General features: G+C 39.2%; 1 protein-coding gene across 6 annotated transcripts in view; it reads left to right on the top strand.

The window, feature by feature from the left end:
• The first annotated feature begins 1193 nt into the window (after positions 1-1193).
• Positions 1194-12430, top strand: part of igsf9ba (immunoglobulin superfamily, member 9Ba) — an 84400-nt gene continuing 73163 nt past the window's right edge. For 2 of the 6 annotated variants that reach the window (XM_015037779.1, XM_015037712.1), the window contains exon 1: positions 1197-1536. In XM_015037779.1, the coding sequence (XP_014893265.1) occupies positions 1473-1536 (64 nt within the window). In that variant the 5' untranslated portion in view covers positions 1197-1472. Of the gene's footprint in view, positions 1537-12430 lie in introns of all 6 variants that reach the window. The other 4 variants (XM_015037942.1, XM_015037865.1, XM_015038102.1 and 1 more) reach the window with 3 other exon arrangements.

The raw sequence follows: 12430 nt of genomic DNA, 5'->3' as shown, positions 1-12430 counted from the left end.
GACTCTGACAGTTTCACACATCTGTATGTTTCCTTATGATGCGATTTTATCACAGAAATAGAAAGAGAGACAGAGATAGAGAGAGAGAAATAAATGAGAATCTCAGATTTTTTTGAAATGTATGTATTTATTTATTTTTAAAGGCTCATTTTTAGATTCCCTTTGATTTCAGACGGAAAGATTCTCCAAAATGAAAAAAAGATGGGAGGGAGGGGGATGGCAGACAGACACATGGAGTTAAAAAGCAAGACAAGTTATATTTAAAGGCTGGCAAAAAAAAAAAAAAAAAAAAAAAAAAAAAACCCCCCACTTTTACCCTCTTACCAAAAAAAAAAAAAAAAAAAAAAAAAAAAAGACAAATCACCTGCACGGTTTTTGTTTTAGTTACGGCAGCAGGCGGCCCCCTAAACGGTGTGAGATCTGAGCAGCCGGAGGCGCATGGGTCCTCGGTGGCCATGCAGGAAGAAAGAAATCTGAGGCAGCCTTATCAGCCCGACCATGTCTGCGCAGTGGGGCCGTCGAGGGAAAAGAAAACAAGGAAAACCATATTGCATGTGTCGCCACACCCATCACACGCAGCCAGACGTGGAGGGGGAGCGAAAAAAAATAAAATAAAAATAAAAAATAAAAATAAAAAAATAAAAACACTTTTCTATCGGCGACATGACACTATAGTGGAAGGCTGCGGATGAGTCACCATCATCATCATCATCATCATCATCCTCATCATCATCATCAGCACCAACATCAGCATCCTTCCATCACTGGTCCAGCAAAGGCTGAGGAAAAAAAAAAAGAAGAAGAAGCGTTGACATGCTGATGATGCTGTGGAGATGCTGTGGCGCACGTGGGGGCCCCGTTTTAAAGGAGCGGTATTTACAGATGTTGCACGCTGGCAATGCGCATGATACTGCGGCTCCCGCTTTTACACTACGGCACGCTCCAACTCACCTTGAATCGGAGCGCTCCTCCGGGTTCGTCATGCGGGGTGGAGGGAGGAAGAGAGGGGCGGAGGGGGGGCCTAGCGAGGTAGGGTGCGGAGGGTGCGGGGACAGCCAATACACGCCCCAAAGCCTCAATCGGCAACCAATGCGGTGGCGGAAGAGGCGGACCTGTTGGCTTTTTGCATTCTCACACTTGGTTTCACTATGCGCTCGTAAAAGAGAGAGAGAGAGAAGGAAGGAGAGAGAGAGGAGGAGAGAGGGAGGAAAAGGGGAAAAAAAACGGCTCCGTGTCTACTACAAACGCGGCGGTGCAGGTGCTCTGTCTCTTCGGGAGAGGATGCGGATGGAAGGACGGGGGAGGGAAGAAGAAGAAGGGATGAAGGCAAAGCAACGCCGCGGGGAGAGAGACTGAGAGACGTGAAATGAAAAAGGGGCTTGCGCCGAAGAGTCCGAGAGGTGCAAGGTCGAATATGAGAAATTGGTCGAACGGGGCACTTTGCGTGGTAATAGCTGGTCGGCAATAGTACTATGATTTGGTATGTGGCCACTCTGATAGCAAGTGTATTCAGCACCAGAGGAACGGCCGCTCAAGGTGAGTTGAAGTGCGATATATTTTCTCTTCAAGCCGCGCGTGCATGACATCTCCCCGTCTTCTCACCCCCGTTTTTTTTTTTTTTTTGGTGGAAATTATTATTACTCATTCCTCCCGTGTGTCCGATAATGGGAGCTGCAGCGGCGTCTCGTTCACCTTCCATTAAAGTTCGGCGTACCACCGCGCGTCTCCTCACAGCAGCCGCATATTGCAACCATTATAGATCATAACAAAAGCTCGCCTGACTGATACGGCTGTTGGGCTAGGCCGGCGTGTGTGAATGTGTCTGGTGCGTGCGTATGCGTGTGTGTATCCGTGAGTGTGTGTATGAGGCGCATTTGTGCAGCCTGGAGGGTAACGAATCCACCGCCGCTGAAGGGGAAATGTGTGCATTTGTATTATAGCCGAGCAGTCCCATTTGAGTTCTCCAGAGAGGGGTGTGACCACCGGTCTCAGCCTTTTCCAGATGGGAAAAAAAAAAAGTAGCTAAATAATGCATCACGTGTCAGACGAAATGCATTCTTGAATTTAATAGAGCTCACTGTCGCCTGCCGCATGCACGGAACCGAAATGCAGGATTTCACACTATAAAAGAGCAGGAGGAGGAAGGAGGAAGGAGGGAAGAGGAGGAGGAGTAAGAAGAGGAGGGGGTGTGGTGGTGGTGGGGGGTCAGAGTGTGGCGTGCGTGATGCACCGCCGCATGCTCGGCCCCTGTGCTGATCTAAGAGCTTCAGTGAAATACTCACATTGCTGCACAAACCCCTGTGCAAGAAGAAGAAAAAAGAAAAACTGCACAGTGTCCATTTTGCTCAAATTTGCCTCAGATCTGCTCTCGTGTTGACCCATGTACTTACTTAACCTTGCTTTTCCACTGGCGCCCAGATGAGGGAGACATGTGCCCAGTCTGTCGCCTGGTAACCGATCCCAATGACCCCCACCAACACACACACGCACACGCACGCCCTACCCAGTCAGAGCTGCACTTGCTTACAGGTGTTGGCTGCTGTGCTGGGATACTAGCCAGAGGAGTTAGCAGCGGGGTAAAATAAAATAAAATAAAAAAATAACACAGTGTGTCTATGGTGACGCTTTAAGGCAAAAATGTCAACCCTGGATTACATTTAAGAAAGTGGGTGCAAAGAAGTGACCAATCACAGCGTCTTACAGTGACATCTTGTTTCACTTGGATTCTATGTGACGAAATGGTCCGTCACAGGAGGGAAACCATTTCCAATTTCAAGCATAAATCCAAAAACTGGTGTCCGTTTGTGATCAGCCCTCAGTTGTTGTGGAACCACTATGAAACGCTCGTCTCTGCGAAGCGGTTTAAGCTCGGTTGGATTAGCATGAAGCTACTGCGGACATCATTCGGATCTTCTTAAATAGATTAAGATCTTGGATTCAAGATAGCGGCCTTCTGAGGATGTTATTCTGTCAGGCGTCCTTCCAGGGTTACCTTATATTTCCATCCTTCCGTTAACTCAAATGATGCCCCCAATAACAGATTTCATAACGAGAATGGTGTGTCACTATGCCCACAAGCTTCCATTTTGGTTTCATTTGACCACCAGGCTAGCTTCTTATACCTGCTTGTTGTGCCCACAATGAGTTGCTTGTGGCAACAGTGGCTAATAGTTGTCCTGTGATCTGTGATTTTTTTGTTTTTGCTTTGTTTGCAATTGTTCCGTGCTGCATCCACTCTCAGGTTTAATTGCGGCCAGATTGTTTTCTAAGCAGGTGGCTTCTGAAGGCAACGGCTGATACTGGATTTTACTTAAAGGTATCATAGTAATAGGGGTAGAGATGTTGGTTTTTCACATAAAACGTGAAAACACAAAATCTTACCGAGTACCGGTATTTTTGTCTAGTTTCTTGTGAAAATACCTTAAGACGCTTGAAGTAAGACAAAACTAACTTTTACCTAACTTTTTAGCAAGATATATGAGCTTGTTTTCAACCCAAGTCTTGAATATTGATAAAAACTAGTTCCACTGGCAGATTTTTTATGACATGGACTCTTTATAAATGAAAAAAAAAAATCGATCTAGTTTTTTCCCCCTCAATATTCAAAAATTATTAACATAAAACAAGCTCCTTTTTCAAGAGTACTAAGATATTTTCACCAGAAAGTAGACAAAACACAGCAAGAAAAAATACTCTATAAGACTTTGTGTATTTGCAGTGAAGTTTGTGGCTGAAAAAATGTTAAAAAGTTCACCAATATCAGCCGAGACTTGTAAAAAAAATAACTAAACGCGAAGATTATTTAAGAAGAGTTTGGACATTTACTGTATAAAATATTTAAATTTTGATATAAGCAAACAGTAACGACTTGCATGAGCATTGGAAAATTTTAGGCTGAAAATATAAAATCTTATTTGTAAACAGTTCTAGGGGGTGCAGTTCAAACCAAATTGGTTAATCTTCTTATAAAAGACTTAATATTTACATCAATTTGTTTATCTCACTTTTGGCATGGAAGTCTGTGAGTCTCAAAAACTCCTCGAGTTTTTTTCGTCTTCCTTTGACCAGTTTTTCCATCTATACAGTCACTTTACCTCTCAGAATTATTTGCATTTTCTAGGCTATTTATTCATTTTGACTGTTTAAACAGAAGTTTTTTTTTTTGTTCTCCATGGTGCTGTTAGATTTTCAGGCCTGAATTTGCTCCATAACAGGAAGAAAAAAAAAAACTGAAAAAAAAATGAAAGTGGGATCAGGGCGGCTCAGCTCAGTTGAAACTTGGCTGCTTTGTGTGGAGTGGTATTTCGCTTGGTGTGCACTTTGCTCTGTGTCAGGCATAAACAAAGGATCAGGAGATCTACAAATAGATGTTCTTTCTCCCGAAAATAACGTCTGAATCTGGCTCAAACGCTGTGAAACAGCGTGACGTTGTGTTTGCGTAGATTACATTAGTGTTTTAACGTACGCTGTAGTGTATTTGTAGAAGTTGGATTTTCTGTCAATTTCTGTCTGATTTTTCACTTAAGAAACAGTGAATACATGAGAGTTTTAGTAATCCTTTCTGCATTGTCTATTACGACATAATATTCTTGATTTTGCCCATTTCTGGGACTTCTTCAATAATTAAATGATCAATTCATTCAGTTCATTGAAACAAACATTTACTTTACCTTTGCCTGTGCACCAAGATATATGTTCCTTACTTTTCTCTCTCTATAACCAAAGTGTTTGTCAAAAAAAGGAGTGAGTTTCCATTTTGTTTCATTTAACAAACAGGGGGAGAAAACACCAGATTTTTTGACGTTTGACCTGCTAATAGAAACTTATTTAACTGGTTCATGTTTAATCTGGTTTTTACTGTTCTTGACCAAAGTTTCACTGTATTCACAGGTTCACTGGGTGCCAACATATTCACTATGTTAAGTTAAGTTAAATATGAACTCAATAGGTCACCTGACTTCAAGTTCTTCTTACGTTCTACAGTAAGCTTCAGTTTTTATCGAAATTTTAAAAGACCAATTTTTTAAGCAAAAAATACTTAAATATGAGCTTTGCAGTGAAAAAGGAGCTGGATTTGGACAACATATCTACTTTTTGGATTTTAGCTACTTAAGTATTGAATTTTGAGCAAAGTACTATGAGATGTTTTGCTAGTTTGCAGGGAAGGGGATAAATTATTTTCAACTGTGCTGATTGCATCACGGGTAGAGGTGCACCCAGCATGGTTTTGTTGGCAGATTTCCCCATCCAGATTATATTCGTCTACACATATTATGTCACCCTAAACCTGACACTGATCACTCCTATGAACATTTTCTGAGGGCGCCATTTGAGCCTGTAACCATCCTGGAGATGTTTCTTTTTTTTTTTTAACTCTTCTGATTTCTATTCAGTCCTGACCTGCTTAGATTCGTGCAGTAGAGGTGGAGCTATCAATCCAAAATATCAATAATATCGATACCAAGTTGGTATCGTTATCAGATCGATACTAGTGTGGCAAGATTGATATTTTACTTTCAAATTCCCTCCTGAAACTTTATTTTTGTATCCTAGTTTCTTAAATCGACCTCCAAAAGATTTTGTTTCTATTTGCTCCCAATTGATAAAATATTTTACACTTTGTTTATTTAGGAAAAATGCACACAAACTATGTTGAAATGTTATTAAAGTATTTTGTGGATCCCTGTAAACTTTGTCCAAATTCTGTTGTGGGCCTGAACAAAAATAACTCACAGGAAAACCACAAAAACACCTGAATGCCAAAAGTTTGATTATTTATCATGCTTAAAAAGTATCGGTATCAGTATTGTATCGCTGATCTATATCAAAATATGCTGTATCACACTCCGTTATTGGGCAGGATGAAAGATAGAAAAGTAGACAGAAAACTGTCATAATAGTTTTTGCATTTATAAAGCCTAAAATCTTGTGCGTAAACCATTTTTCTGAAACTCGACTAATGAAAGCTTGTTAGTATTTCTTCTGGGACTGAAGCAGGCACATCCCAAGAAACTGCAGCAGGTTTAAACTTCTACACTAATTCAAGCTGTTTCAGGAACTCCACTGTTAGCCGTGTCCGATATGCAGACAGTGATGTATATAGCTCGGGTTTGAGCTACCACTTCCAGGAAATGCACATTCAAAGACTTTGTTTTATGCCAAGTGCCCATCAGGGAAGAAACATATGCTAAGAGAGACCCAGGGTTAGCCCAACAAAGGCAGCAGTGACTTGGCAGCAGATCGAGGTGAAGCAGGACGGACGCCAACGGTAGTATAGAGGTAATTAAACGTCATCGACAAGTGGATTATTTGAAGTATTTCTGCTCAGTCACCAACGTTTGACGGGTTCTTTCACTCACCGTTGCTGCGAGATTTAATGTTTTTTAAGCACACATCAAGTTAGGTTTGTTTTTTTCTTAAGAACTGTGTTTTTAGAGTGTCAAATGACCTCGGTTGACTTTTTTTTGTCACTTCTTCTAAGCACGGCCTATATTTTTATCTGTTGTGATCAGCCAAATTATTGTCAAGAGCTTTCACCTCGTCTACACGCGACATCGTTTTGGTTGAGTTTACCCACAATGCCCTGCATCGTGTTGTGATTCTCGCATTTGTTTAACTTGAGGAAGACAAAGCCGCATGTTTTTAAATGGAGATAAAGTGAAAGTTAGAGAAAAACAGAAGAACCGGAAGAACCGAGGCATGATCTAATGTTGAAGTTCTTTGGGATTTATAACTTTTAATGTTATCCAGAAGATACAGATCTGATGTCTGCAGGTCTTTACTGGTCTGCTTTTGTTTGATGACTGCTTTACTGTTTCCGATGTAAAACAGGAATTTGGACTGTGATCGGGAAATTTTATTTTAAAACTGTCACTGTTTTCATGAGATAGAAGGATATTTCTTTCAAATGTTTTTATAGTTTTGGGGGTTTAGTATAGTTCTTATGAAATTACGATAGTATTTCAAGCAGAAATTTTGTCCTGACATTTTCTTGCATGAACTTTTTTTTTCTTCTTTTCGCTCAGTTATCTTTGTCAGTTTTGCGATGTTGACTTCATTTTTCTATTTTCAAAGCTTTTCCTTGGTCTTTTCTTCTTCTTTTGCTTTTTTCTAATTTAAAGGTAGCCATTCAACTAGCACGAAGGTCATTTTCACAGTTTTGAAACAGATTGATTCCCAGCTTTGAAAGTCAGTTGTCATGGACAGTTTTTAAATGCTGGAGTGTGACTTTAATTTTTCACTTGAACTTTCACTTGTCTTGATTTGTTTTTACACTAAAAAAAAAGCTGTTTTATTTATTTATTTATTTATTTATTTACAAACACTAAAAACAGAGCTGTGCAACTCAGCATAGGCTTTTCTGAGACTTCACAGTTGCAGAGGTTTTAATTTTCCTGTATTATGGCATTAAGTAATAATTGTATTGTTTGAATTCATACCCTTTAAAACCATGGTGTACCTTAAGATATGCATAACATATTATCTGAATCTTTATTTCCTTTTAAAAAGGTGCAATATAGTGGGCATTTAAAAAAAATGACAGGATAAACATTTATTTCAAACTGAAATAGTTTGAAATTTTTTAAATATGCCAGATTTTATTTAATTTGAATTTTTGTTTTACTTTTTGTGTTCATCCCAAAAAATAGAATCATGAGTGTGTTCCGAAATGATCTTATGTTTTCCAACCAGTTTCTCAGACATGAACCCAAGCTTTCCCTCTCAAATTCTCTATGCTCTTTTTTTTTTTTTTATCTCGCTATGCTTTATTTTATCACGATCGTGAGAGTAAAGCTTAGTAATGAGCTTAGGAGAAAGGCTGTGCTCAAGCTGCGGATGGCAGACTCTCTGTGCTGGGCATCTGCCAGCTCTCTCTGGCAGTGCCCCCCATTACCTCTTCCCCCCCACCTCCCCTCTCTGCCTTCCTCTTCCTCAGCCAGTCCGGTCCCGGCGGAGTCCTGCAAACAGAGCCTGCAGCATTCTGGGAAAGCCACATTTTCAGATCATGTGGTTCTGGTTAGATGGACTAACTCGAAATCCTCTTCAGTCGCAGCGCATGTAGCTGGACACAAGTTGTTATGTGTCCTACATTGTATATTATATATATATATATATATATATATATATATATATATATATATATATATATATATATATATATATATATATATACTGCTCAAAAAAATAAAGGGAACACTCAAATAACACATCCTAGATCTGAATGAATGAAATATTCTCATTGAGTACTTTGTTCTGTACAAAGTTGAATGTGCTGACAACAAAATCACACAAAAATCATCAATGGAAATCAAATTTATTAACCAATGGAGGCCTGGATTTGGAGCCACACACAAAATTAAAGTGAAATGTTCCCTTTATTTTTTTGAGCAGTATATATATATTCCCATAAAAGCATTGAATGTGATTTCCATCAGTTTTTTTTTAAACAGAGAAGTAACAATTACTCCTACTGCAAACACTACATAAGATTTTGATTGGTTACATTTGTCATGTGACAGAAAAAATATAAACATTTGCTAAATTTTGCATTTTTTTAAGTTAGCATCCTCACTGTGCTGTCTTTTTGCTACTTGTTTTAGGACAGTGTTAGAACGGAGGGGCTCTCCTTTGTTTCAGCACCGCAGCTGTTTCTGTTTTATGATTTTCTAGTGTTATGTTTTGTAAAAGTGCTGTGGTTCTGCTGCAGTAATAAATATTTTTATGAACTAAATCTCCATAAATCATTTCGGTAATTTTTCTACACATTTATAGTGACATGTATCCCCTTTGAATAAAATGCAATACCTTACATCAAAAAAAGAATTGGATACTGTAAAAAAAACTTCAATATTTATATTTCTTTTATTCTTTTCAAACAGTGTAACTCACAGATTCAATAAACATCGAGCGATATTCTTGTAATTTTAATAGGTTTTTGGCTCAGAGGTAATGAAAACCCAAAACTCTGTGCCTCAGAAAAAAACAGAATATCACTGAACAGCTCCCTCGCTAAAATGAAGCACTCACTTACAGGCGCTAACAGGAACTTTTGCTCTGTTATGCTTTTATTTTGAAGACTATTTTGAGGCCAACTTCCTGAGGGCTGGCTTTGGCTAATGACTTCACCTGGAGGCATTTCCCTGATCGTCCACCTCATGGGGTCAGAGTGAAGCTGAGGGTTAAAGTGGGATGAAACTGTTGTTTGATTTATTCTTTGTTGTTTTGCATATAATCTGTAGAAGTTGGTAGTTAGTTGTGTGTGTTAGTCATTCTTTTATTGATTTGTATAGCTCTATTTGCTTAGAGCAACACCCTCCTCAAATTTAAATAGCGGTAGGGTCTTTATCTATTGAAGCAGGATATAGACTAGTTGGGGAGATTTTTTTTATTTTTTTGTAGATGGGTTGTTGATTTAAAGCTGCAGTTCTGCTTGTCTGTTGATGCAGTGATGATGTGCCAGAATCTGCAACTGGTGAGATGTTTGTACATTTTTTCTGAAGAAATTAAAATGAAAAAAAAAAACAAAAAAAAAACATTCAGAGGTCTGGAAAACTACTGTTGTTGCCCTTTTCCATCCTGTTTCAGGGCTCTACAACACAAACCTCCACAGCTGCATAATGCAAATAAAAACAAAACATTTTAAAGAGAAATGTTTCTTGCACTGAATCATTGGCTGTCCCTCCTTTTTCTAGTATTACTGCATCAATGTGGCGTAGGTGTAATGGGAGGCCAGTGGCACTCGGGTCATCGGTATTGTTGGGTCTGGTGTCTCACCTTCTTCACAACGCCGTATGGATTCTCTGTGTTGTTCAGGTCAGGCGAGTTTGCTGTCCAATCGAGCACAGCGCCACCATGGTCGCTAAACTAGCTTTTGGTACCTTTTGCTGGAAAAAGGTACCAGCGTAATTGTCTTTACGGAGACAATTGTCGTCTCCGTAAAGCTTGTCAGCAGAAGTAAGCGTGAAGTGCTCTAAAATTTCCTGATGGACAGCTACAAGAGTGTTGTGTCATTCTGCTCTTCACCCTCAGAACGAAAACGTGATTTCCAAATTAAAATAGAAACTTTTGTGTTTTGGCAACATTTGTGGCCCTCACCTAGGATTTGTCTGAAGTGGCTCTTTGTGTGAGGAATCCAGCCTCAGTCCACTCCTTGTAAATTTTGCTTGACAATCTTATCAAGGTGGCTCTTACTGCTGTTGCAACCTTTTTCTGCCACACATTTTTCCTTTCACTTAACTTTTTATGAACATGCTTAGATGCAGCACTCTGTGAAAAAGCTTCTTTAGTCATCAGCCTTTGTAGCTTACTCTACTTCCCACTCTTGTGGAGGTTGTCAGACTGTCTTCTAGACATGTGTCAAGTCAGCAGTCTTCCTCATGATAGTGTAGCCTACTGACCCAGACTGAGAGACTATTTAAAGGCTCCTGAAACCTTTGCTAGTGTGGTTAGTTAGCTGATTAGTGGCTGACTCCGTGAGGTTGTAATTTTTATCTTTATTACAATAAAATGTCCTGGTAAAACCCCCCAGATTTTGGTGTTTTGTGACACATAAGCTATTTGTATTAGCTTACAGATAATGAAGCTTGTTTAGCTTCATTAAGCAAGCTAAACAAGCTTGCTTAGCTTGTTTCTACAGCAGCTTGTAGCTACAGAAAAGCTACTATTTGACTTTCTGTAAGCTTCAGTCAAAATAAAAGCTTGGAGGGGAAAAAAAAGTCCATATATATGTGACAAAAATGATTCAATGTATCTGTAAGGGAAACTCATTCAAAATGTTCTTCTGTGTTTCACTAGCTTTCAAAACCAAAGAGAAAAATGATTGAGGTCACTTTCTAACTGTCTTTAGAATCCTGTGTTAGCAATTAGCACCAGGACGGGTAGCATTCCTTAAAAAATTTTAGTGTATTTTTTGATAGACGATATAATTTGTAACCCTACTCTGAGTTTTATAAAAGGTTTCCAACAGTTTCGACACCAGTATGTTCTGTGATAAAGAGAGACTGAGAGCTCAAAATCAAGACAGAGTAGAGCTAATCTTCGCTACACCGCTTAGCCTTTCCCGGTAAGGGCTAAACTTCTTGCTGTCTGATTTGTTTGCATGTGTGTTGCCTTGACATGAAAAATAACCTTTATTTCAATATATTGATGGTCTTCTTGGATCTCTCTGCTTCCCTGGACTTTATTTTTTGTTAAACTGATATGGAAAGTAGCTAGCTTTGAGTGTTCTTCACTGAATAGAAACACTGAAGAGTCATTATTCTCTGTAACGTGATAGTGTTGCATATTGTTCATTCAAAAAGACTGCATTTAGGGGTGTGCTGTGGTAGTGCAGGGATTAAGCACAACCCACACATGAAGGCCTTAGTCCTCGATGCAGCTGTCGCTGGTTTGATTCCTGGCCTGGTGACCCTTGCCGCATGTCTTCCCCCTTCTCTCAATACCCACTTTCCTGTCAATTAACTATCAAATAAAGGCCACTAGAGTCAATAAAACCTTTTAAAAAAAGTTTAATTTATATATTTATTTATTTTAAACAGTCTCAGTGTTTGTAATCCCGTTTAAAGATATGCATTTCTAATGCAGCTTATCTTTTAAAAAAATGCTGTTATGGTGTAAGGCACAAAGATTAGACTGAAAAGTTGTTAAAAAGCAGCCAAAGTCCACCGAAAACGAACCCCAAAGAACCTTTCTGAAGGTTTTCAAGATATTCTAAAAAAGTAAAAGTAGATTTCAAGCTTTTGTGCACTGCTGTATGTGGGACAGCTATTTTCTGAATGTCTGAGCACCTGATGAGGAAGCCCTGTGCCTTGTTGACTTTTTCCCTCGCATGATTGTATATGACTCATTGATGCTGAATAAATAGTCTCATAAGAAGCCATAATTAGAGGAGTCGCATGAAAGCACCAATAACCACTGTCGTAGCAATATACCTCTTTGTATAATTACTATAAAACACCTCAGCTGAAGCTTTTATAACTCATCTAAACATCGCTTTGAGGCACAATAAAAATATCTGAATCCATCTGGGAATGAGGAATTTTTGTGCCTCACAGCAGCGCAGTGTCCAGCGACGTTTTCTGTGCCTTTTGGCAAGCCAAGATAATTTCACACATCCCTCAGTTCTTTGTGCTCTTTTTATTTTTCTGCACGTTTAGTTGGATGTCAGCAAATGCAGCGCACATCCCTGACTGAGCCTCTGCCAGAAAGGGAAACTATCAGATCTATGACACATTTTTACTGCACTAAAGTAGACACAACAGACTCTCAGACTGGACTGGAAAATGATATATCAGGATTTCCAGTTCGGTTCATGTGAAATATTTAGTTCAGCGATGAATCATTGAGGTTTGACTCAAAAGTGTGACTGTTTTAAAACAACCTCGCTAACACTTTATTTGAAGGGGGGTGAATAAGACTGACATGACACTTT

This window comes from Poecilia latipinna, unplaced genomic scaffold (assembly GCF_001443285.1).
Source record: "Poecilia latipinna isolate Pla-1442-1.1 unplaced genomic scaffold, P_latipinna-1.0 Scaffold1, whole genome shotgun sequence".
Lineage (NCBI taxonomy): Eukaryota > Metazoa > Chordata > Actinopteri > Cyprinodontiformes > Poeciliidae > Poecilia > Poecilia latipinna.
Note: the sequence above shows the minus strand (reverse complement) of the source record. Positions and strands in the feature narration are given on the sequence as shown.